We start from the raw sequence: 27,743 nt of genomic DNA on the forward strand, positions 1-27,743 counted from the left end.
AAGATATGTTTTTTTTGTAAGAGTATGTTGACTGGTCAAGAAAGAAACTTTAGGAAATGGTATGCAAGAAAACGAGAGGTTTAGTTTTGGAAAGAAAAAAGGTGTTTGATACGAGTGTTGAAAGAAAAAGGTTGTTTGAGTTATCTTTGTAACATTATTTTTTTTTGTAAATACTACAAATTATCTGAGGCAAGGCTGTCGATGTTTTTTGACAGGCCTCCAGATTTGAAGACTTGTACAATTCTTCTTGTATAATTCTCCTCTCTAATCCTAGCAGCTGTGTTAGGTCGCAATTGAAGATGGCATATATATTAGCTTTATATTAAATTACGTATCTAACGTATGTTTTGTACGTGAGTATGTGTACGTGAATATGTCTGTCCAACTTTCCACAGAGAGTGTTGATTAGATCGACTTTTCTCGTCAAAATTTATGTTCCTGACATTGAAGTCTTCGAGGATGATGGTCTTATTTAGGCTCTGAAGACATACTCAAGCAACGCGTATCAAAGAGGATGGAGGATGGAGGAACTAGTGTTAGTGTAGTGTTATTATCGACGTTGATGTCCACTGTCAAAAAATCTTCATTATTAAGGATTATATGTAAGGGGAAAAAGGAATTCCATACTGAATTAGGATGCTGCTGTTACCATGTGATATCTGGTAGCGGGGACGGTGAAGAGTGCTATATCCAGGAAAGGTAGGATCTGTTTTGAACAGGGTGTCGGAGAGGGCTAGGATTTATATGTTGTATTTTTGGAGTATGTGTTTAATAAAGGGTGGTTTTCTAGCGACATTCTGGCAGTTGCCAGCACCTATCGTACTGACTATTTATTCTGGTAGGAAGGTAATAGATGCCGTATTTTTATGCTTCACAAGAATGCTCTTGTGACCAAACATTAGGGAGACTAGGGAATTGGTGACATCAAGTAAAGTTTAGTCTGTCAGAAAGGAGGTTGATGAGAAGTAAGAAGGTGAATTACATTACGGTTTTCATGTCAGCTGAAAGCTTCTCGGTGGTGATGGGTTGTGTTTCTTGTGAAGTTTTAGAAGTTTCTTTTCACTTGACAATAAGCCGCGTGGTCACCACCACAGTTCACTTTGGTGATTGAGAAGTAGGACAGGCTGAGGATTTGTGATCTAGGCTGCAGGTAGGGCATTTGTATTGCTTTTACGGACATTTAGAAATTTATGTCTATTCTGGCAACATTTTTCGCAGTATTTGGGAGTGGAAGGAACGGTGTTAGAGTTGGGAGGAAGCTCAGCGTGTAGACAGAGTCCATCTAGGAATACCCCTCTTGTAAGCATCTCCAAATATTTAATTTCACTCTAGTGCTTATTTTCACGAAGATGGTGAGAGTGTTTGACATGGATATAATTATACATAGACGTACTATGGGTAAATCCATTTCAGTGAAGGTAGTGGTGAGGTCTTCATTGATGTAATTATGTGCTACCCCTTTGCCAGTGACCATGTAGGTAAAAGTGGATGAACGAATTTGAGTTTTGGGTGTGGGTCTGTGTTTGGGTGTGATGGGGGTCCTAGGATTATCAGGGAGCTTCTTTTAGTTCTTTCTACATGGTTTATAGGGTGGATAGTGGTAAAATGTGTAATTTGAGTGCAAAGGACTTTGATGGAGGCGATCTGGTTTAGAACGAGTTCTCGTGTGTTTACGATTCTAAGGAAATCACGTTGTACAAACTTCTCCATGGGGATGTTTAAGATGGAATAGTCAAAGGTTTTTGGTGTAGTGTGTTGGTTTGATATATGAGGTTGGGTGGAGGTGGATGATACATTGGTAGGTTGAGATATTGGTAAATAAATGGCAGTAGCTTGCGGTATTGGTCTGGTAGTTTATGTATTGGATGGTTGGTTAAATTGTATGGTTAATGTAGTTTGTATGTTGGTGGTTTGTGTAGTTGTTGTGGGTTGATTGAATTCTTGTGTGGTTGTAGTGTGTATTGGATGCGATAAAGTGACAACGGATGCACGTGACAGCTGCAAAGCAGCGATTAACCTGTCTATCTGGTTCTTCAATAGAAAGGATGTTTATAAGGTCGATGACAAAGTTATCGAATTACTTGAAAAGAAAAACTTAGATATGAGAGACATCAGGATCATTAACGCTATCTATTATAATCAGATCGCTGTGGTAAAAGAGAACAACGTCTTTTCAAAATAAATATAGATTGAGAGGGGCGTCAGGTAGGGCTGTGCCTGTCTCCTACTTTGTTCATTTTGTATTCAGAGGAAATAATCCAGGAAGCACTAAAAGAACTAAAAATGGGAATAAAAGTAAATGGCCGACCAATCGATAATATACGGTTTGCCGACGACACTATTTTATTAGCGGAATGTCTTGAGGATTTACAACAAATGGTTGACAGAGTGGTAGAAGTCAGTGAAGAAAACGTACTGTCCCTAAACACAAAAAAGACACAATTTATGGTAATTACAAAAGCCCAACAGCACCACGAAAACAACTATACATGGAGAACCAATTAAAAAAGTTAAAAAATATAAATATCTGGGTACAATAATTAACGAAAAAAATGAGTACACAGAAGAGATTAAGGCAAGAATAGGACAGGCAAGAAATTTTTTCAACAAACTGAAAAAAGTACTCTGCAGCAGGCACATTTTAATTTCTTTAAAGATAAGACTTCTGAGATGCTACGTGTTCTCCGTATTATTTTATGAGTTGGAGGCTTGGACATTAAAAAAAGATGTTTCGGACAGATTAGAAGCCTTCGAGTTATAGGCCTACAGAAGAATATTAAGAATAAATTGGGTGGATAGAGTCACGAATGTCGAGGTGTTGAGAAGAATGGGAAAAGATAAAGAGGTTTTAAATACAAATAAAGTCAGAAAACTGCAATAACTGGGACATGTCATGAGAGGCAAGTGTTATAACTTGTTGCAATTAACAATGCAAGGAAGAATACATGGTAGAAGGAGTCGCGGAAGAAGACGCATCTCCTGGTTAAACAATTTGAGAGCTTGGTTTAACTGCACTGCTGCTGACCTCTTTAGAGCAGCGGTATCGAAAGTGCGAATTGCCATGATGGTTGCCAACCTTCTTAGAGGAGATGGCACATGAAGAAGAAGATAAAGTTATCCCTGTAAGTGTTCATGATAGGGGTGGCAGTGTCATCAGGTAAGTGAATCTTGGGTGTAAGTGAGGGTATGCCAGTGTGAGTGTTAATGTTATCGTTGTTATCAGTTTGTGTAATATTTACAAGTGGTGGGGAGCTGTTTGGATCGTATATAATGATGTGAGGTTAGTGTTATTTGTGTGTGATGAAAGATCAGGAGGTTTAATCTAAATATAATTTTGGGTTGACCTCGCGGAACGGGTGAAACCTATTCGAGGTACAATGAATACAATGGTGGATCACCGGCCTATACTGTACTGTCATTTTGTGTTGTCTGTCCCTCGTTGTATTCCTCAATGCTTACGCAACCTGTATTTTAGGTGTATGAGGTTCATTTTACGGACTGCCTGAGTCAGTTTGCCGTCGTCACTGTAGGCCGAACAATAACAGCTGTACGTTTCAACAGAATTCAGTGGCTGTTTACATTGAATCGCCTAGTTCTAGGGCCGTTTTACAAGTTGGTGTTCTGGATATGTATCGTTTTTTGCTTCTGTTCGCTTGTGAACCGTTGCTTATCGCTGCTTCGGCGCGTCCCAATCGTTCAGAACTTGAGTAGGTATGTGCAATACTACTCGTCTGGACCTATGCTGTAGGAACTGCTGTCTTTGGTTGCAACTGGTTGCTTCGGATTCTTAATATATTAATATTTTTTTATACCTCAACTTACGCAAATTCGACTTACGCGATTATCGTAAAGTATTAGTGTACTGAATAAACAAATATACTCCTAGCTGATACGCTGAACAAATTACAAATATTTAAGGTGCAAAATGCACAGAATGAGGCAGGAAAACACTTTCATTCCTACTGTAACGATACGATCGTTAATAATCTAACATTTTTAACGTTAGCAAACCGAATCCCTACATTAACTACTAATTTGCCGCCGTTGGAATATGCAACCCACAATACTATCTCTTATATTTAATTTTATGACTTTCGAACATCGATATATCGATTGATAATATAATCGATTCCCTTGTCATTGGAGAGGAAGAAACCCTTGAAGGGAATTCTGGCCATTTTGGAACAGAACTTCCTAAAGAGAGGTTGTGGAGTTTAATTGCCGCGGGCAGTATCTTATGAAGGAAGAGAGTTAAGTTATTTTGTTATTTTTTTTGGGGAATGGAACGAGTTTTTTATGTGAAGTCGAAGTTATTTTATTTTATGAAAAATAAAAACTCCAAAAGATTCTGGTGGGTTACCACAATTTACATGTAAATTTACGAGTCCTAAATCATTTAAACTTTCTCATTAAAAATATCCAACAATCATTCTCATTTTTTTTATACACATATATAATATATTCCAGTGTAGTAACATTAAATATTTGAGCAAAGGTCACTTAATGACAAATATATTCTAGTTTTTGTTACTAGAACAAAAACTATATGAAGTACAAGAACATAGAATCAAAAGTTTATTTTTTGCTCTCTTGTCGCCCGCCGGCTCCAACCTCCAGAACTAGAATTATTATTTAATTTTTGATTTGGGGAAGAAGATTTTTTTTTTAATTTGGGGAAGAAACTTGGATTTAGGGAAGAATTTTAGTTTTAATTTCTGGTTGGTCTGCCAGACCTTAAAAGCGGTTACAAGAACATAGACAGTAGCTGATCTTGGAGCCCATCCACTACCTGGACATTAGACAGAAGATTGCTACTAAGGACATTTGTTTTCCTTTTTTTTTTTAATCTATTAGTAATTTCAATTTCAATTTTTTATAATATATACATATATATCTTGGATACTTAGGTCTTCAGCCTAAGTGGGTTACCAAAACAGGTTTGTGCACAATCCCTGGGTAGTACCCTCAACTTGCTGAATCCTTTTACTTGTCTTAATTTTATTCCCTATTTACTTTGAATTTGTTTATTTATATATATAATAATAACGGATTTATTACGGCTGTCGCCGCTTCTCCGCCCCCAATTTCCATCTTTTTCTGTGATATGCAGTTGCCTCTTCTAAGTCTCTTGCCGCCATTGCTTCATCAATATCGTTGCGCCAACTTCTCCGTGGTCGTCCTCTCTTTCTTCTTTCAGGAGGGATCCATTCCAGTACTCTCCTAGGCCATCTGTACTCTGGCATTCTTTTAACATGTCCGAACCAGATTAATTGTTTTCTTTCTATGTCATCATTGATATTTCTCTCCATTTTCATTTCGTTTCTTATTTGTTTATTTATTAATATTTTATATAACACTTATAATAAGTTGTCAGGATATATAATCCTATTTTATGGTCAGTTGTATGTACCTTCATAATATCAAATTGATGTAGTATTGTTCCAATTGCTTAACTGACTATTGTCATACTTTTAAACTGCCTTTTCATACTGCCTTGTCATACTTTTTAAACTGGTATAATTATTTTATTTTTCTGTAATATTTTAATTATTATTTACTCCATGTGAGTTATTCAAACAGTTTTAACATAACCTTTTACCTCATTGTTAGAGGACTGTGTAGATCAATTGTTTTTTTTTTGTATATATTTATATTTTTGGGTCCTAGTTTTAGGTAACTGTTCTTTGTAAATATATTTTGGGGGATATATTTGAGTTATACAAAGTAAATTATACGAAGCCATGAATGAACTTAACATTCCCCATAAATTAATAAGGCTCGTAAAAACAACTATGAGTAAAGTGATCTGCAGAGTGCAAATACAAGGCGATATGTCACAAGCGTTTGAAACATATGCAGGGTTACGGCAGGGAGACGCGCTGGCGTGCCTTCTCTTTAATATAGCGTTAGAAAAGACTATAAGAGATGCCGAGTTACACAATAGGGGAACAATCTTTAATAAATCAACGCAGATTATGGCTTACACTGACGATCTGGATTTGATCGCACGTACTACACGAGGACTTAAAGAGATGACTTCCACCTTCTTGACAGCCGCACAAAATATGGGCCTTAAAATAAACGAGGAAAAAACCAAAATGTTAGCATCTATTCCAAATAACAGAGATAGAGCTAGAAACGCCGAAGAAAACTTCAGTATAGACCAATATAATTTTGAGGTAGTAAATAAGTTTACATATTGGGGTTCTCTCATAACAAACGATAATGACACATCTGAAGAAGTAAAACGGAGGGTACTGCTAGCAAACAAATGTTATTTTGAACTAAGCAAGCAGCTAAAAAACAGAAATTTAAGCCAGAAAACCAAACTAATAATATATAGAACACTCATCCTACCAGTGCTGACATATGGGTCAGAAACATGGACCATCTCCAAAACAGACGCAAATCTTCTGCTCGTCTTCGAAAGGAAGATACTAAGAAGAATAATGGGCGCATTCTGTGAGAATGGTATTTGAAGAAGGCGATATAATTTCGAATTGTACGAGAAGTATAAAAAAATAGTAAATGGTAGAGATGTAATATCCTTCATAAAAATAGGTAGGCTTAGATGGGCTGGACATGTGTCAAGAGCAAATGAAAATTACCCACCCAGACGAACTCTATTATCGGTCCCAGTGGGAAATAGGAGTAGAGGCAGACCACGCCTGAGATGGAGGGACGGTGTGGACGAGGACGCAAGGAAAATCGGCGCGACAAATTGGCAACGGTTGGCGATGAACAGAAACGACTGGCGAAATAGACTGGGGAAGGTCAAGGCTCAACTAGAGCTGTAGCACCACTGATGATGATGATGATGATATTTGAGTAATTGTTTAATGCATATAAATATAGGGTTGGGATAGTACATTAGGTTTATAATATAGTGTAAAGCATTTTAGATTTTATTTTTTTTCCCATAATCTTTTATTTTTCAGTTAGTGTATATAACTATATGTAGATACCCCAAATTGGTGTGATATTCAAAATTCACCCTGGCGCCCATCTCAAGATCATCTTAGGATTGATCTAACTATCTTAGATTACTACAGGCAAGCAAACGTGCCAACCTCCTCTCTGAGCACTACTCTCATTCTCTTGAGCTAAGCCTATTCTATTGTAGTACTTCAAGTAAATTTTATATTTTCTTTTGTATTGGTTACATTTCCTGTTTATTTAACCATAAATCTTACATAATTTCTAATATTGGCTTCACCATCTTAGGCTTTTCCCTTTTAATTTGCAACAATCAGCTTTTCCCTTTTTTAATTGGTAACAATTGTTCTAGTAACAAAAACTAGAATATATTTGTCATTAAGTGACCTTTGCTCAAATATTTAATGTTACTACATTGGAATATATTATATATGTGTATAAAAAAAATGAGAATGATTGTTGGATATTTTTAATGAGAATTAAATGATTTAGGACTCGTAAATTTACATGTAAATTGTGGTAACTCACCAGAATCTTTTGGAGTTTTTATTTGTCATAAAATAAAATAACTTCGACTTCACATAAACTAAATAACTTCTTGTAACTAAAAACTCATTCTATTCCCAAAAAAAAAAATAACAAAATAACTTAACTCTCTTCCTTCATAAGATCCTGCCCGCGGCAATTAAACTCCACAACCTCTCTTTAGGAAGTTCTGTTCCAAAATGGCCAGAATTCCCTTCAAGAAAGTAAGGTTTCTTCCTCTCCAATGACAAGGGAATCGATTATATTATCAATCGATATATCGATGTTCGAAAGTCATAAAATTAACTATAAGAGATAGTATTGTGGGTTGCATATTCCAACGGCGGCAAATTGGTAGTTAATGTAGGGATTCGGTTTGCTAACGTTAAAAATGTTTATTAACGATCGTATCGTTACACTACACCAAGTCGGTCAATTGAAGTGAAAGAGAAAAAAATAAATTAGGAAACTATTTTTAAAAAGTATTTCTAAACATCATTTAGTTTTATGGTAATTTATTTATTTTACAAATTGTTTGTTTGGGTAAACTTAGAGGACCTGATAACCAGAGTATTCAAATATACCTTTTCAGCGAAGGTGTTAACGATTACTGTGTTAAAAACGATCCAAATAAACAAAGAGTAATCAGAGAAACATATTTTTTCATCAATAAAAGAGATTAGACCAAATGTTTCACGAAATTGTGATATTTATAAAAATTAATAGCCCACTGACATTGATAAATATGTGAAATTACCCTTATCACGTTAAATATTTTCTCTGTTAAATACCCGAATGCTAGAAAAAAATTAAGCTGAATTATTAAACAGTGTTCTCATTAGACCTATAAATAGTATGGTAGCTACTAATAATCACCGTGATTATATCTCTTTAGTCGAAATGAGTGTCTGACATGCCACACTAATCTCAAATTAGGTTCATTTGTTTGTTCTAGACACACTAGTCGCTAAATTTTTATTAATTAAACGGTGAAAATTTAGATATGGATGATCTTGAATTACCTAAAATCATTCATATGACTAACAACTTGATCAAATTAATAAAATATCAAAATTTTATTCGCTATAGGGTGAAACAAATTTTATATTAAATGTTAAGTAAATACAAGTACAACATTGTCCAGTCACATAGCAACTATTTCGATCTGCGTAAATGATATTGAGGTACTTAAAAGATATAATAATAAGATACAGTGAATTTTGTTACAGTGGGTAAATAATAATAAAAATTTATAAACTAAGGGAAGAAACAACGAGAATAAGATACTCAGAAGGACTAGAGAAAGAGATGGACAATGAACATGAAATAACAGAAACAATAGAAGAAGAATGGGGAAAATTTAAAAATGCGATGATAAAAACAGCTAAATCAATATGTGGAACCACAAGAAATAACAACAGAGGGAAACGAACATCTTGGTGGAACGATGAAGTGAAAAGAGAAATAAAAGAAAAGAAGAAATTATGGAAAGAATACATCCAAGACAAAACACAACAAAAATATGAAAATTATAAGAGACAAAGAACAAAAGTTAAAGAGATAGTTAAGAAAGAGAAAAAGAAAAGATGGGAAAAATTCGGGGAAAAAATGGAGGAAAACAGCAAAGAAAACGTAAAATTATTTTACAGAACACTGAAAAACATAAGAAGCAACAAAGAAACGAAACTGAAACAAATAATGAACAAGGAAGGGACAATAATAAACGACGATAAGACAATAATGGAAAGATGGAGGGAACATTTTCAGCTGATACTGAATGGAAATCAAGCGAATACAATGAAGAAGGAAAGTCACAACAGGAAAGTATCCATGAGAAACACGGAAAATCCAGAAACTATAGAAAAAGAAGAACTGGAAGAAGCAATAAGAAAGATAAAGATTGGAAAAGCACCAGGAAGCGATGAAGTAGCACCAGAAATGATAATAGCATATACAATAGGAGTAAAAGCAAAAGAAAAATTGTTATACATTAAATAACCTAATATGGAAGAGAAAAGTAATACCCAGAGAACGGACAAATGCAGTAATTATACCTATATACAAGAAAGGAAACACAAGAGACTGTAGGAACTATAGAGGTATATCACTACTATGTGTAGCAGCAAAAGTATACGAAACCATAATAGAAAGGAAAATTAGAAAAGAAATAGAACATAAATTAGAGGATGTACAAAGTGGATTCAGGAAAGGACACAACACACAAGACCATATATTCACCATGCAACAAGTAATAGAAAAAGCCTCAAAGAAAAATAAAGAAATACATCTGAGCTTTATAGACATAGAAAAAGCATTCGACTCAGTCAAAAAAAAAGATATATGGGAAAGCCTAAAGAAAAATCAAGTAAGTAAAGAACTGATAGAAGCAACAAAGAGTATATACATGAAAACAACAAATACAGTAAGAATGTTAAATATACAGTCAGAACCATTTGAAACAACCCAAGGAGTTAGACAAGGGGGAAGTCTGAGCCCAGTACTATTCATAAATGTAATAGATGAGATAGTGAAAGAATGTAAGAAAACATTCAAGAAATACTGCATTGGTTGGAACAAAATGCAAATGATAAATGCTGAGATGTGTATATTTGCAGACGACATAGTATTAATTGCGGAAACTGCAGAAAAACTGAAATACAACTTAGAGAAATGGAACCTAGAAGCAAGCAAATACAACTTAAACGTAAACAAAGAGAAGACTCAAATAATGAAAATATCAAGGAAACAAGCTACGGAAGATCAAATAGAAGTAATGATAGACCAACAAAAAATAATACAGACAAATTCATACAAATACTTAGGAACAGTAATCTACAACAAAGGAGACATCGAGGATGATCTTAACAACAGAATGGAAAACACAGGAAAACAATTCCAAGCACTAAATAGAGGATTCCTTAATAACAAAGAAATATCAACAAAGACCAAGATGACAATATACAAAACAATATATAGACCTACAGTGACATATGGAGCAGAAAATTGGATATTAAACAAAAGACATCAGAGCAGAATTCAGGCAGCAGAGATGAAATACCTCAGAAAAACGATAGGAGTAAAAAGAACTGATAGAATCAGAAATGAAGAAATAAGAGAAAGACTCAAAATCAAACCGATACTCGAGTCAATCAAAGAGAAAAAATTGGCATGGTTCGGACATCTCACCCGGATGGACAATAATAGACAAGGAAAAAGAGTGTGGGACGACAAACCAATAGGGAAGAACAGAAGAGGAAGACCCATTAAAGAATGGAACAGTGACATCTCGCAGATACTGCAGAGTAAGGGTAAGACTTGGCAGGAAATAACACAGATGGCATCCAATAGGAAGGAATGAAGAAAGTTCGTTAAGAGCTAGGACACCTCAGAAGACTGTCAAATATTGTAATTTAATGAATTGTATTGTAAACGGCCCAACACCGAAAGGTACAAATGGGTTCTAGTGATTAAGTAAAAGTAAAGGGTAAATGATTGAGAGAATGATTAAAAATAAAGCAGGTTGGACTAGTGTATACGACCACACAAAGTGATCAAGAAAAAATAAGAGGAAGAAAGACAGCTGAACCAACGGCGAAGGTAAGAGGGAAAGATGCTGGAAGTAGAAGCTAGAAAATTGAGTGTTTGAGTTAGACTGTGTGAATTAGACTGTGCGGAAGAAGGAAATGCCCGTCTGAGAGTGATGCTATACTAGGATCGATGAGGGTTTTCCACGCGCTACCTGAAACGGGATTCCTCTAAAAAAAAAAACAAACAAACCGATTTTGAGACCAAAAAAAGCAGACACAGGAAAAAGGGACAGAGAGCCTCCTTGATGACAGTCTGTGGATAAATGAATTCCGCTTCTGGATCGCTGGATGACAGAGGAAGGTCTGATTAACCAGGTAGGTGTTCGGCGACGAGGGGGTGTTTTAAAGTATTTTAGGATTTATCGCCGGGAGTACGAAGAACAAATCGTGCACTAAGGTCAGTCAAGCGGAGTCCTGGACTGAGATGTCTTTTAAAGTATTCAGATCCTCCTCTATAAAGACGAAAAAAAAAAACAAAGGTTTAATTTACGTTACAGTAGTAAGTCATATTCACTATACACAAAAGAGGCAGAAGGGATGAATGTGACAATTACCGAGGCATTGCCGTGACAAACTCGGTCAGTAGAATATACGGAAAAGTCCCTAATTAAAAATAGAATAAAAAGCGGATATAAAGACTTAGAGGCTGAGGAACAGGCAGGATTTAGGGCAGGTAGATCTACTGTTGACCATTTGTTTTGCATTACGCAGATTATTGAAAATATAGCGTATTATATAGCGTATTATATCAATAAATAGGTGTTGCCGCCTCTAGCCCTTAGGACTTCTTGGAGCCGGTTTGGCAATCCATTCATGATATCCTGGATATCAGATTGGGGGATATTGTGCCACTCCTCTACTGCAGCTGTCTTCAGCTCTTTAAAAAATGCAGGGGATGGTACTCTTGCTCTTACCCATCTTTTGAGATTGTCCCAGATATGCTCAATTGAGTTAAGATCGGGAGTGTGTGCTGGCCATGGTAGAACTTGAATTCAGACCTCATTAAGGTACTCAGGGGTAGATCTTGCTGTATGGCAACGTGCATTGTCATGCATTAGTCTGAAGTTATCATCAATGAATGGCGCAAAAGGCATGACATGGTCTTGGAGAACGTCTTGCACGTTTACTTGGGCATTCACACTGCCTTTACCGAACGCAACAAGATCAGTACGCGCTTCGTAATAAATACCTCCCCAAATTATTATTGACTCTCCTCGGTAAGCCACTGTTTCGGTTATAGCGCATGCAGCAAACCTTTCATTTTGACTCCTCTAGACACGTTGGCGTCCATCTGGACCTTTTAGGGCTATTCTGCTCTCATCCAAAAACAGTATATTCTTCCATTCCGCCATAGTCCAGTTAGCATATTCTCACGCAAAATGAAGTCTAGCCCTAAGGTGTTATGGGAGCAGTTATGGTGCGTGAGTCTGACGAAAAGCCCTCAAGTTTATTTCTGACAGTCTTCTTCTAATCGTTTGTCTACTCACACTAACGTTTATCACCTCAAGAAGAGACCTACGAGCTTCAGGAGCGGTGCAAAAGAGATTTCTCAATAATTTAGTGACAATGAAGCGGTCATCTCGAACTGTAGTGCATCGTTTTCGGCCTTGACCTAGCCTGCGGTTGACCCAAAATCGTCTGATGGCATCTTGTACCGTAATTCTGGGTACATCGAGTATACCAGCGATATGACGTTGACTGTAATCAGCATCAACTAAAGCCACTGCCCTAGCAGCATCAGTTGGAACGAGTGGCATTTTTTAAATCACAAACAATAAATAAGCACTACAATTTCAACTTAAACAATATTCGCTCATAATGATATAAAATTACAATTTTAATTATTAATTTTAAATACAAATTTAATTGTAATTACAAATTGTTTAAGACTTGTAATTAACACGGAAACAGATTTGCAACAATGTCGTACAACAAATATATGTCAAAAATCCTTCGATGACACAAATTTAGGAAACAAACTGTCACAGGTAATGTAAACCAAACAATAATAAAGGTGGTGGGGTTAATTTTGCTGGTGAGGTAAATCATCTGTATTGATCAAAAATATGGCTAGTTGTTAAACTACCTACCTTTTGTATTATCCAACATAAGCGAATGAATCAAAAACCACAATGTTGAGAAAACGTGAGGCTATAGTCAGTTTTTAATTTCAATATTTTATAAATGCTAGAATATTCCACAGTGTGATGCAAACTTTAAGAAAAAACAGTTTAATTCGTACACCCAGTATACAATGAAAATTTACCTGTTTAGCAACAATATCATTATAGCAATATTGTCAAGGAATAAGGCTATAACATATTAAAAAATCACTTAAATCGGACAACTGGTTTAGGAGATATAAGATATCAAAAATTACCCATTTTTAAGGTGGCCGGGTTATTTTGGCCCAGAGTGTAGTTTTTATAAGGCTTTATTTCGACTTATAAAATATATACAACACTGACAGTAATTGCACAAAAATAACTAGTGTGATCTGTGAGTACAGCACTATATTTGTCTATGAAATCATATTTAGTACTTACATCCACATTCACTCCCTCCACTTCAAACCAATTTGCTTGAGGTCTCTCCTTTGGAACGAACCTGTAAAACTCCTCGTGATCTTTATACCACTTGACGGAATATAAAGTTTCGTTGCCTAAGTCGAATTCACATTGTAGCATCGCAGTTTCTCCAGGAACTCGGTATTGTGGAACGTTCACTCGTACCCATTTAATACCTGAACTTATAGATGCAGCCGCTGAAAATAAAGTAAAACATCTATTATAGAAATCTGTATTTGATTTAAAAGAAGACAATTCAAATAAAAATATTAATTTAACAAATTTTAATCCTAATTTTGTTCTGAATATGTATGTTAAAAGATGACAAAGATGGTCTATTAAAGGCAAAAATAGTAAAATAGTAATATAAAAGAAAATCCGAAGGAATATTAGGCCTATGGTCAGATACGCATCACGCGTTTGGTGGCTAAAAACACAACAGACAACAGCTAATGCCAAATTGTAAAAAGTGTAGCTGCTAGCTTGTCTGGAAATCACAGCGGCAATGCCAACATGCCACATTGCAGCTCTGGAGGCAATGCTGAACCTTTCTCGCTTGCAGTTCTGCATACGGCGGAGGCAATAACCATCGTCTTAAAACTACGACAGGCACAAACAATAAAACCTGGAGATCTAGTTGGCCACATAAAAATTTTGGAAGAAATTCCGTTGGAGTCTAAGAACAGGCCGACAGATGCCATGTCAGTTATATTCGACTTTAAAATCCTTTTGAAGTGGTTATAAAAAACCGCCAAATAGGTAAAGAAGTTAAACCTAAACTAAAGAAGATTCATTCGTATGGTATATGGATGGATCAAAGATGAATGAAAGGGCAGAAGTGTGAGTTACTAGACCCAGTTGCAGACTATCCAAATCTTTCAGGCAGAAATACATGCTACAGATATTAGCGCACAAGAATGTATCAAGTTAGACACTCGTAGGGCAAAATTCTTTACTTTATCAGACGACCAAGCTGCCTTAAGTCAATTACTACAGTTAAAGTTGGTTCGGGACTGTAAACAATCACTCAAGAAGCAGACAGAATGCAACAAAGTAACTTTAATGTGGATGACAGGTCTGTGGAGTATCGAAAAGTCACATCAGAGATTAACTCTGGACCTGTGAACTTAATCAACAAAGATTACATTGGTCTAGCACACCAGGACAAAGTCAAGTATAAAGTCTCATTAACCCATTAGTTCCTAGCGTTGCGATTATGTAACGGCAAAGTGGTGCCATCTAAATTGATCCTCTATCGCCTACGTCGCAAATTTTTAGTTGAAAACAGGTCAGTTCTTGTCAGAAGGTGCTAGTGTTTATATTGTTGTAAATGTGCGATTTTATTAGAACTTTGTTTTGAATCTGTGCATGGATAAAATATACTAAGTGACATGAAATCTGAACACCCAGTTTAAATGATTTTATTTTAATAAAATTTTGTATAAGTACTTAATGAAGCATAATAAGTAAATGATTAACATTTCAAAATGATTGCATTGATTTAAAGCCCTTTTACCTTTAATAATATGTGGATGCACCCCGATGTGTTACGCATTCTCCAACGCGCCTAGGCATGCTTCTGATCAGGTGGTCAATGTCCTCTTGTGTTATCTTATTTAAGGCAACCACAAATTCTTCTCCAAGTGCTTGTAGAGTCTGAGGAGGACGTTGCAAATTGAGCAATCTCCTACCCATCATATCCCACACGTGCTCAATTGGAGATAAGTCGGGAGATCTTGTTGGCCATGGTAACAATGTGACATCATTATGTTGAAAGAAGTCTATTGTGACTCTTGCAACATATGGTCGGGCATTATCTTGTTGAAAAGTTAGATTTGCCAGGGTGTCAAGATAGGGTAAAAAGTGGGGTTCTAGAACTTCTTGGATATAACGCTGCGCGTTCATGTTACCTCTGATGAAGATTAAAGGTGACCTAGAACCATAAGCTATAGCACCCCAAACCATAACTCCAACAGTGTGATGAACATGTCTTTCAACAAAAAACTGTCGATTCCTCCTTTTACCACGTCGCCTTCTAACCCTCACTCGACCATCGTGCATGCCTAAACAAAATCGAGACTCGTCACTAAAGACAATACTGTTCCATTCCTGATTCCAGAGTGACCGTTCTCTGCACCACTGAAGGCGATTACGGCGGTGTTCTGCAGTTAAAGGGAGGACCCAGTGTGGTCGGTATGAAAACAGGCCAAAAGTTCTCATTCGTCGGTAAACACTTCGCATGCCAATAGGTCTTCCGTGTTCTGCAAACCATTCATTTGCAATGGAGCTGGTAGTGGAGAAACGGTCTCTTAAGGCCAATAATCTTAGGCAGCGATCTTCACGGTCTGTTGTTCTACGGCGGCGTCCAGTGCCCCTTGCTCTTTGCGTACGGCCTTCTTGAAGCCATGCCTGACAACACCTAACCTGTCTACACTTCTTTGCAATCTAACTGCAACTTCCCGAAAAGAAAGTCCAGCTTCCCGAAGTCCCATTATACGGCCCCTATCAAACTTACTAAGTTGACGAAATCGTACAGGTCTCCGTACTCTAGGCATCGTAACCAATCGTTAGGAATGTCAAGAACCACAATCCGCCAAATTTGGATCTTTACTGCTGCTGAAATATTCATTTTTAGATTGTTAGTGAATTTAAAAACAAAAAGTATAAAAACCGGAATCTCCAACTGATAAGGCTAAAAACTTTATCACTTGTTTTTTTCAGTATGATAAATAAATTACACCAAATTTTATTGAAATAAAATCATTTAAACTGGGTGTTCGGATTTCTATGTCACTTAGTATATAACGAAAAAAAGAAAGCTTTAAATAATGGACTTCGTTGATAAAGAGTGAGTATGTAAATCTTATTTTGTATAATAAAGTTAATATTAGAAAACAAATAGTATAAGAAAATTTTTTTGTGTGAAAAAGCTTTAATATTTTTTCAAATAAAAAAGTTGTTCAGTTAGGAAATTGACTGTTACATATTTGTAACGCTAGGATGTAATGTAAGCATAGTTTCCAATATATTCATTTTTCGAAGTATTAGTATACAGAGTGTTTATAGAAATTTAAAAAATTTGAAATTTAAAAATGCAGTGTGTACCTACTAAGTTGTTTTTTTTTATTTAAGAGGCCTTGCAGCAGTTCTTCAAAGAGGCCTGACTGTTTAAGAAACTATTAATATAGCCTTTGGAGAATATGACGAGATATATTACTCTATAGAGGCAATTTATATGAGGCCACCGTATCTGGCTACTCTGACGGATGAGAATTTCGGAGATGAGGACGACGGTCAGCTACTTGCGATGTACAAGTTAGAACTGCTGATGGAATTACATTAGAAAAAGAAATTTCTATTCTACAGTCAGAATTGACAGAAGGTAGCATTTCTTCGGCAAATTATATCGATAATACACCTGCTCATATGGTATATCCAAAAGTTTCTGAATTCCGGGATTCTGTTTCGGGAGTTCAATTTCCTGAGTCAGAATATTTACTGTTTGAAAACAAATCAGTTGTTAATATATTCGAAATGTTCATAGATGAAGAAATCATTTTATTCCTTGTACAGAAAACAAACCAATATGCTACTATCAAGAACCTACCCGACCCAGGAGTCTCGCCAGAGAAAATGAAATGTTTCATTGCTATATTGATTCTTAGTGGATAATATAATAATATTCCCAGCAAGCGTATGTCTTGGAAACAAAGTCTTGACACTTAAAACAAACTTGTATATAATGCTATGAGACGCAACAGATTTGAGCAAATTTTGAGGCTTATTCACTTGAATTCTAACGCGAATGTTGATAAGGGTGTTATCTCTGGAAAATACGGTCATTTATAAATAAAATTAGGGACAAATTCAGAAAGTATTTTGTTTCTGAAAAAGATCTGGCTTTCGACGAAAGTATGGTCAAATATAACGGTAAACGTATCTGCAAGCAATTTTTTGTGAGGAATACGGCCTGAGCCTCAACTTCAAGAAGACAAAGTGGATGCTGATAAGCAGGAAGCAACAGCCTGCTCGACAGTTACGGATAAGTAACATACTAATTGACCATGTAGAATCTTATGTGTACCTTGGCACCAACGTAAATGCAAAATGGGAACAGGCCACAGAAATTAAGGCGAGAATATAACGAGCTAGAGCAGCATTTAGCAATATGAAAAAGCTCCTCATTAGCAGGGATTTGTCTCTTCCCCTAAAACTACGTCTAGTTAAATGCTACATTTTTCCGATCTTACTGTATGGTGTGGAGGCCTGGACGCTGACGGAGACGCTCACGAGAAAACTAGAAGCATTCGAAATGTGGGTGTACCGACGCATTCTTCGTATATCCTGGACCGAACATGTCACCAACATAGAGGTAATTCAAAGAATCGGAAAGGAGAGAGAAATCGTGAATACAATTAAACAAAGAAAGCTTGAATATCTAGGCCACATATTGAGACACGATAAGTACCGTCTACTGCAATTGATTGTCCAGGGAAAAATAGACAGTAAGCGACGTCCAGGCAGGAGAAGACACTCCAAAATCAGGCTCCAAAATCTGAGGAAGTGGTTCGGGCTCACATCGGTCGAACTATTCAGAAGCGCCTCAAACAAGATCAGAATTGCCATGTTAATAGCCAACGTTCACAACGGACAGGGCACTTGAAGAAGAAGAAGAAGCAATTTTTTAGAGCCAAACCCATACGATTTGGTAATAAAGTCTGGTACCTAAATACAGTGATGGGCTATTTGATTTATTTCGAAATATATCGAGGAAAATCGGTAACTCCTGATATTGGCAAAGAAACAAACTTTATATAGGGACTATAAGGGAAAACCGTTTACCTAGAAGCTGTCTTTTATTACCTAAAAAGGATACTCAAAAATAGGAAAGGGCATACTATGAAAGTATTATTAGTAAGAAAAATGCTGTACTAGTAGCTAAGTGGGTTAATAATTCCGTAGTTTGCATTGCTTCAAATAGATATGGCATCAGTCCAATAGCAACTGTTAGACGTTATTCGCAAAAGTAAAAAAAAAATACATACAAGTTAGCAGACCAGGAATACTTGCAGAGTATAACAAAAAAATGGGTGGTACTGTTCGAATGGATGACAATGTTGGACAGTACATGATTCAAATTAGAAACAGAATTTGGTATTGGGCATTATTGGGCTTGATGTTTTAGTCAATAACGTGTGGTGTTTGTATCGAAAATCAAACAAATCTTAGTTGTCCCAAATAGACTTTCGAAAGGCTATCGTGCAAGTTTATTTGAGGAAATATTCGTCATCTCCCAAAGGCACTGGCAGGACTCCATCTCCATCTTCTAATGCGCAAAGAGTAGCCGATGAAATTAAATATGATAGGAAGGAACACCTAGTGGATAAAATTCCATTGGTTTCTAGTACTCATACAGAGTATATCGAAATAAAAAGAAAAAGACAGTTAAGATTTTATTTTACGTACAGGGAGCTTGCGCATCCGTTTATACGTATTTCGGCCTAATAGGCCTCATCATCGTCTCTCTTAACATCTTTATCAACGTCTGTTCTGCCTTACAATTTTTAGAAGGCACAGATTAAAGCGGAATTCTTGAATTTGGTTTCGAAAATTAGTCTACAATTTTATGAATAGCTTTTTTTTATTTTAAAGATACTAAGCTGGTTTCATACTTTCTCCCAACCCTGTATAATTAAATTATTGAAACAGTTTTCTAACTTAACAAAAACTTAATGGCTGAAAATAATTTCCTAACCAAATCCACAATGTAGGTTCGTACAATAATCTATATTTTTGTTACTGCTCCATTTATACCAGCCATTTATTCTAAAAGAATGCTCATACACTGTGATTTATAGAAACCGGAATAAAGACCTATTCAAAGTTTTTTTATAAAATCCTGCTAGAATACTTTTTTTTCTAAAGTGGATTGTAAACGGTTTAGTGAAAAAGCTTAGCCGACACAAATGGTTTTTATATAAAGATTTATGCCCTCATTTGTCCAAAAATAAAAGAAAGTATGCCCGAATGTAAACGAGAGAAATTAAATCTGACGAGTTTGGGCAAAAATTCGGGATTGTTTCCGTATAAATTTCAGATTACAGCGCTTTTATCTATTTTATTAAACAAGAGAGAAAGAGGGTAGAGAAAAAATAGTTCTAAATTTATATTATTAATGGCACAGTTAAATTATAATTTTTTTACACGGATATCTTACATTTACGACATAAAAAGCTAAAAAATATATAAAAAGGGGCAAGCAAAATATACCCATCAAAAATATTTAAAGAACTCTAGTATTATTAAACCTTTATATCTAAAAACCTAAACACTTTTTTGTTATTATATACCACTCCCATTAAAGACAAACCAAAAAAACAATGAAAATTAATCGGTCAATTGCACTAGTTTATTAAGGCAAAATTACAGCTCCTCAAAATCGTACAATTAATTGTTTTAAACCTCTAGAGCTGGGCATTCACGTTCCAACTTGCGGTCCCACTTAGTAGGACTACTAGTTGGATATTCCATTCGTCTCCACTCACGCTCTGACTTGCTATCCAACTAGCGGTCAAACTTCAGTTCTAGTTTGTTTTTACGATGGTTAGGCTGGATTCAGAGCGTGGAGGTGTATTTAAAGAATCGGTGCCCGTTCTGGCTGGCCTCTGCACTTCTGCCAAAAAGCTTAACCCTTTGAGACCTGACTTTTTTATTTTCAAAAAAAAAATCTTGTGTTTTTATATTTCAAAAGTATTCAAAAACTTGTGTACGCTTTTAAAAAAAAAAAATTTTATTGTACATATGTATGTACATATGGTCTTAAATATAAACTCAACACTAAAAATATATTTACTACAAAGTAATTATTATTACATATTTATTGTTCATGAAAAGCTGCAAAACAGTTTCTAGCCTTAATTAAACACCGATGTATTTTACATTTTGTACAGAACACATGACTACGTCCATTACAATCTGTGTTTTTACACCTAGTAGCCTCCTTCTTAGAATCAAACTCCGGTATGTGACCAAAATTGTCCGTTTGTATTTCCAAAAATGGTCTCGTCTCTCCTCGTCTTTTAAATGTTGAAATAGAAGGCTTAGGAGATGAAGATGCTGGTCTTCCTAGTTTTCTACTTACTGTATTGCCCATATTTATTAGGCTTTCATCAACTCTGACTCTGAAGTCTAGAAATTTCATTCGATCCTTATTGGTTGTATTACATTTGTCGCAGTCCTTCCTGTATTCCAGCCAGCTGTTGGTGAGAGCGAAGTCTATCATGTGCATAATAACACGCAATGTCCACTTTCGCGATCTAATAAATATTCGATAATAATTAATCATCTGGTCCATTAGATCAACTCTGCCAATTCCATAATTATAATCTTTGACAATTTCAGGTCGGTTAACATCTACGTAACAAGAGCCTTTTTTGTCCCATCTTCTAACTATGTCTAAATTACCTGCACCAACATAATTGGAGGCTAATTTCACAGTCTTTGTATCTAACCATTTGACTAGCACCACATTTTTTTCTTTATTGACGACTTCATCTACGGAACCTCTCGGTAGTTTCAGCATTTCATTGTCTGGTAACACAGGAGGTTTGTAAAATCTATCTATTCGAATAGTCCCTCCAGCATATATTTTTTTGGCCAATAATATTTCAAGTAGTTCATAGGATGAGAAATAATTGTCATAATATAATTTGTGGCCTTCACTGGTGGAAATTCTTTCGGCTAGTTGAAGAACGATAGATGCCCCTAATCCATATTTTGTTTTATTATCTGCATTCAGTTCTGTAGATTTACCCTGATAAAAAACAAAATCAAAAGCCTGACCACTTTTTCCGCACAAGACGAATAATTTTATTCCCCAAGGACAGTGCTTTCCCTTCACATATTGTTTTACGGACAGTTTTCCTGTGTAAGGAATCATTTGCTCGTCAACACTAAGTACTTCCTCAAGTTCAAGCTGTAAACATCTCTTTCTGACAGCGTCGATGATAGGACGAACCTTATAAAATTTATCTGTATCACCTGCTGGTCTTTCCAAATTGTTCACTAGATGTAAACATGTTCTAAGCTGGAAAAATCTGTCCCTAGACATGTTATCTAGGAACATTCTAATACCAAGGCTTCTTTAACAGTACATCCTAATTTTGGGAAATTTGTTTAAATTTCCAATCATTATATGAAGTGCAAATAAAATTTTAATTTCTCTCTCATTAGTTGGTCTAAAGTTTTTTCCGTTCTGTAAGGCATATACATTTGTAAATGTTGCTATATTTTCAAACAAATCATTTGAAATATACTTCGAAAAATACTGAATTGGGTACAGTGGCTCTGTAAGACTTGTATTTGGGGAAGTAGGATGCCATGTAAATGTAGGAGTCTCTATCGATGCCTTAGTCCATTCTACGGTTTTCTTTTTTGTTTTAATTTCTCTTTGTTATGTTTTTTTAGAACAATCCTTTTGTGAGAAACATACTTTACTTCCTAATTTTTTTGTACCCAGGTAACCTGCAACTTCATCTGGTATATATTCGTCGTCTGAATCATAAGTTCTCCCTAACTCCTCATTATCATTTTCGCTGCCATCACCTTCTTCCAGTGTCTCAGTGTCACGTCTGGTCAAAGGATCAACCCCTGGTCTTATAATAGATTTAATCTCACAGTTATCCAGAATTCCACCCTCCTCGTCAGAACTCTCTCCTCCGGGAACTTCCAAATTGTCTATTTCTGATACGTTACCGTCCTCTATCAGGTCAATTAACTCTTGGAGATGTTTTGGGTTGTCGAAATCATATTTGTTTCTTTTGTAATCCATGTTATCTGCAATCAACAATACTAAATTAAAACCCAAGTTTAGACCATATGTACATACAGATGTACAATCAGAAATATGCTTTCAGACCACTTGTACATGCTCATGTGCATCTAAAAAATGTTTGTTTATTTCAAAACTATCGTTTTTATGGCGATGTTTTGTACTTTATAAAAAACTACTTACCTTATAAATCACACTTAAAAAGATAACAGTTTCTCGTAAAATAAAACTAGCAGTATCGGTTACCAACTAAACAGCTGACACTTTACAACAAAATCGCTGACAACTTTACCTGTTGACCACTAGATGGAAGTAGAAGTTAAAAATGTGGATCGTAAATGTATATTTGAGTGACTGAATTCTATTTCGGTATAGATAAGCGAGTAGTTGGTATTTAACAAAACAATAAAAGCTATGTACATACACATGTACACAGGGTCTCAAAGGGTTAATGTATTGTAGTGCACCCAATTAGGCACATTTACTTCGTCTGCCCCGGTACCAGTTCCAGTGTCACTCACTGAACGTAGAGAGTCAATTTTTTAACGGTACACTCTAACAGAAATATATGGCCAATCTAACTATACTATATGACAATCTATTTATTAAAAAAAATATAACAAAATGTACAAAACTATGAATAACGGGTTAATGACACATATATTTATTTTATACCTAGAATTTAGCAAAGTGTTAAACATTATATAGAACCCCGGTGCAGTTTGCCGTGTCTTTTACTGCAATGAGATTTTCTGCGAATTCCGTTAATCGTTTACAGGTGTAAGTTGGTTAAATGTACTGTATTTACCTACATACGAAATGTTCGGTGACCTAAAAACTGTCCGTTCAGCAGAGGTTTCCGTTGTGAGGAGGTGTCCGTTAACAGAAGTTTTACTGTACATAGAATTATTTTAGATGCGTTTTGTATCAGGATCAGTCATATTTTTGTTATATAGGTTGTGCCTTTAAATCTGTCTCCAAAAGTAATTCTGTCAGAATATGTCCTCATTGTATAAATCTTTTTAAAAAATATTATAGTAGATAATCGATATATTAGAACGAATATTTAAAACCTTAACAAATGTCAAAATACTAAAACATAGCAGATAATACATAAACAATGTAGCTGTGCAGACTTAATTCCGTATGCAATCAATACCTATGGTTTATCGACCCCTGACTCGCTTTATATTATACCTGCTTCAACATGTTTCTCTCTCGAGTATTACGGAATATAAATATTTAATATATAAAGCCATATACCAGCATAGTGGTCGCCAAAATGTTTTATTTACATTTCCAATAATTTATATTCTTCTTTTTTCTCTAATATATTAAATATTTTAGTATCCATTATCGATGTCACTTTGCTCCAACAAACGTAAACATAATATCTATTTCCGATTGCTTTTTGTGACGACTTAGATGTGGAGTTTATTTTGACGCTTCAGTTTTTAAATCGAAGATTGTCTCTAAACCCTCCATAACTCGCACCTCAAAAGATTAGAGCTTTATCGATGAAAACTTTTAGGCTGTAGAAACGTTCCAGCATACTGAGCAAACTGTTCCACCTGGTGCGACAGTCAATAATCAAACTTAATTCCTTGCCTTTCTCTTCCTTGATTTATTTTTGCAAGAACATGTCGTCTTTGGTAGATAATTTTTTGAACGTTTTAACAATTTTTCGTATTTTCATGAGTAGATCGCTGTAACGGGGAATCAATTCAACAAGACTCGCCGATGTTGGTTCGATTGTTACTGCCAATCCTTCATTTATCTCTATCTCCATATCTTCATTTTCCTCTTCATATTCATCAGTGTCGTCTACTGCTGCTTGTTCTACTTCTCTTTGAGCTTTCTTTTTATACAGCACGTCTACTACAGCCAAATGAATTCCATGTGCATAGCACAGTTGTTGATAGCAAGGCATGAGCTTGTCAACTTTCACCATAGCAGATGCACCGTCGGTTGTGATACCAATATTGTCGGATTCAATCATCAAACCAAAAAAATTCAACCGTTCTGCCACTAATTCAATGCAGTGTTCGGCAGTGCACGAGCCGTCAATTCTGCAATTCTGAGCAAACCTAGATTAAAATGTTCTGCATTGTGCAAATTGAGATTTATATATCTGTGATTTTTTTGGGAGGTCCACTCGTCGAAGCTCAACGAAAATCTTTGTCCTTTTTGTTTTAAATTAGTAAATTCTTTTATAAGTCGAAATATATAGTCGAAAGTTGTGCCAACATGACTGGCGTAGGAGAGTCAACTATATGTAGGTTCCTATCAGAAAGAAAAAAACACGGTATAGCTAACCCAAACACAAACGAACACTTAAAGAGAGGGAAAAAGCCTATTGAAATTGATGAATTTGCCAAAAATGGTATTTGAAGGAAAATTCATGGATTTTTTTTCAAAAAAGAAATACCAAACCTAAACACAATTTTACCAGAAGTTAGAGACGACCCGGATTTGCCTCATATCGGACGAACTAAATTGTGGCAAGTTTTAAAAGAATTAAATTTCCGGTGGGAGAAATCAGACCGAAAATCACTTTTGATTGACCGGGAGGAGATAATATGTTGGAGAAGAAATTATCTAAGATCCATACGAAAATTCCGGGCTGAAGGAAGGCCCATCTTCTACCAGGATGAAACGTGGGTAAACTCAGGTCATACTCTAAAGAAAATTTGGTCAGATAAAAATATATTAAGCTCCAGGCAAGCCTTTATGGAAGGTTGGTCTACTGGTATCTCCCCACGTTCTGGTAAAGGCAGTAGATTAATAATTTCTCACATTGGCAGTGAAAAAGGATTTGTTAAGCATGGTTTATTGGAATTTCAGTCCAAAAGCACAAAAGACTATCACGAGGAGATGACAGCTGATGTTTTCGAAGAGTATTTTGAGCAGATGATTGAACACATACCACCAAATTCAATTATAGTATTAGATAATGCACCTTATCATTCACGACTAGTAGAGAGACTTCCAACGACTGCGTGGAAGAAATAGGATATTCTTGACTGGCTGCGGAATAAGTATCTGCCTTACAAAGATGGAATGGTAAAAGCAGAACTTCTAAAAATTGCCCGGCAACACAAATCTAAGTTCAAGGAATACGTAGTTGACAAAATGGCGGAAAGGCGAAACATTACAGACCTTAGACTTCCACCCTACCACTGCGAAATAAATCCAATTGGACTCATTTGGGCACAAATGAAAAGTTATGTGGACGAAGAAGAACGACACTGGTCGTTTATCTCTAACCATTCAAAATACCCCCGTAATAGGATTATAAGGTATTGTATTCCTTCAGATATAAGGTGGGTTAGTCGAAAACGTCTTAAACCGTCAGTTTTAGGTTGGTTTTTACTATTATATCGTATTACCTATCCTCTCTGTATTTCAGTTTTCTAATTAGGGTTAAACTTGTAGTGAGCTATCAACAAATTGTAAACCGACTGTAAATACATGTAGCCACGGTTTTTTCTTTAACTTCAAAATAAAGCTATAAAACGCCCTCGATATACTATCACTTTTTCTGTCGTTCTCATAAATATTTAATTCTAAAATGTTTCTAGCAGTTGAGTCCATTAAACATAGTACTTAATGCGCTCTCTATTCATTACCATTAAGGGAATATTATAGAAATCTACGGAGTAATTAGCAAGCCCTAAACAACTGTCAGAATACTTACAAGCAAGGGTCTTTAATTATAAAAGCTTTTTTCCAGCTAACGACCTAAGGGTTTTAAGTGTGCTGTTTTTAAATGATTAACAACTATGAGACCGCGAAATATAATAAGGCAAATGTTTCTGTCACGGAATATAATGAAATATATGGCCACAATTAATAATATTAGAACAATAAAGGAATATAAAGTGACAGAATTTTTATTAAAATAAATGGCTTGTCAGAAAGTTTAACTCATTCCAGATATATATTTAGAAGGGACTAAATGAGTAGATAAATAATAAGAAAACTTGTATCTAGACAATATGCCTAGTAGATTATAAACGATCTAAAAGTGATCTTTTTTTTTACCCTGCTGTCCTGTTCGGGTCTATTTGACCCAAAAAAAAATTATTTATTTTACAAATTATTACGAGGCGTAACGTTTTGGTATTCCGTGACTTTATTACCTAATCTGAGGTCTTTCAATTGCATATGAGATAAAACTTCAATTTCCTGATTTTTTTGATAAAAATTAAATTGTTACCTATGATACGTTCGGGTCAATATGACCCACGTATTTAAACCGTTAAAAATTTCCTGTGTACGTATGTTTAGTTGGCAGTGTTTTATATTTTCTAACAGTGTTTGTCAGTCATGTAAGTTTATAAATAAAAACAAGTTTCTGCAAGCTAGAACTTGTAAAAAATTTGAAGTGTAGCTGGACGATGTCAGGTAGAAGGGCACGTCATGTAGAAGGAAGTGGGGGTGACAGACAAGTGGTAGGACACTGATGATATGTTAAGCGCATTCATGCCATTCATATACATTTCAGTCTATTTTTGCATGTTGATAATGTCGCATCGAAGAACGCTAACCAAAAAAGAGCTGCGCGAGCTCGCGAACGTGTCAGACAGTGATGAATACATATCAGAAACAGAAAACCATACAAGTAGTGAGAGTGAAGAAGAAAGTAGTGATCATTCTGTTATTCCATTCTACGTACCACATCCTGTAGAACCTTCTGTAACAGTTCCTTAGAAATATGGTAATATTCAGTGGTCGCTTGATCCTCCTTATCAACGCGGTCGTTTTTCTACGGCCAATGTTATAAATAATGCTCCAGGAGTTACAAGGTACGCATGTGCACGAATTTTCGATATCAAAAATTCATTTGACGTGCTCTTTTCTGACATAGTTGCAAACCAAATTATTAATATGACAAACATGGAAGGCCAGCGTGTTTTTGGAACCAACTGGAAAGACTTGGATAAAATTGGTTTTTAAGCATACATTGGTCTTTTATTGTTAGCTGGAGTTTTTAAGTCACATGGTGAATCAACTAAAAGTTTGTGGAATGAAGAAACTGGTCGTAGTATATTTCGAACAACAATGTCCCTTGAAGTGTTTTGATAACAAGACTACTAGACAGGATAGGAGACGATTAGATAAACTTGCTGCAATACGTAAAATTTGGGGAAAATGGGTGGAAAATCTACCAAAATGTTTTAACCCTGATGAAAATGTTACTATTTACGAGCAATTAGTAGCCTTTAGAGGTCGCTGTCCCTTCAAACAGTACATTCCAAGCAAGCCAGCGAAATATGGCATAAAAATTTGGGCTTT

General features: G+C 35.7%; 1 protein-coding gene across 1 annotated transcript in view; it reads right to left on the bottom strand.

Moving 5' to 3' along the window:
* The window catches only part of LOC140448248 (uncharacterized), a 190,067-nt gene that overhangs the window by 77,790 nt on the left and 84,534 nt on the right, over positions 1–27,743 (bottom strand). The window contains exon 3 of the mRNA XM_072541352.1: positions 13,595–13,812. Coding sequence (XP_072397453.1) covers positions 13,595–13,812 — 218 coding nt within the window. The remainder of the gene's footprint in view (positions 1–13,594; positions 13,813–27,743) is intronic.

This window comes from Diabrotica undecimpunctata, chromosome 8, assembly GCF_040954645.1.
Source record: "Diabrotica undecimpunctata isolate CICGRU chromosome 8, icDiaUnde3, whole genome shotgun sequence".
Lineage (NCBI taxonomy): Eukaryota > Metazoa > Arthropoda > Insecta > Coleoptera > Chrysomelidae > Diabrotica > Diabrotica undecimpunctata.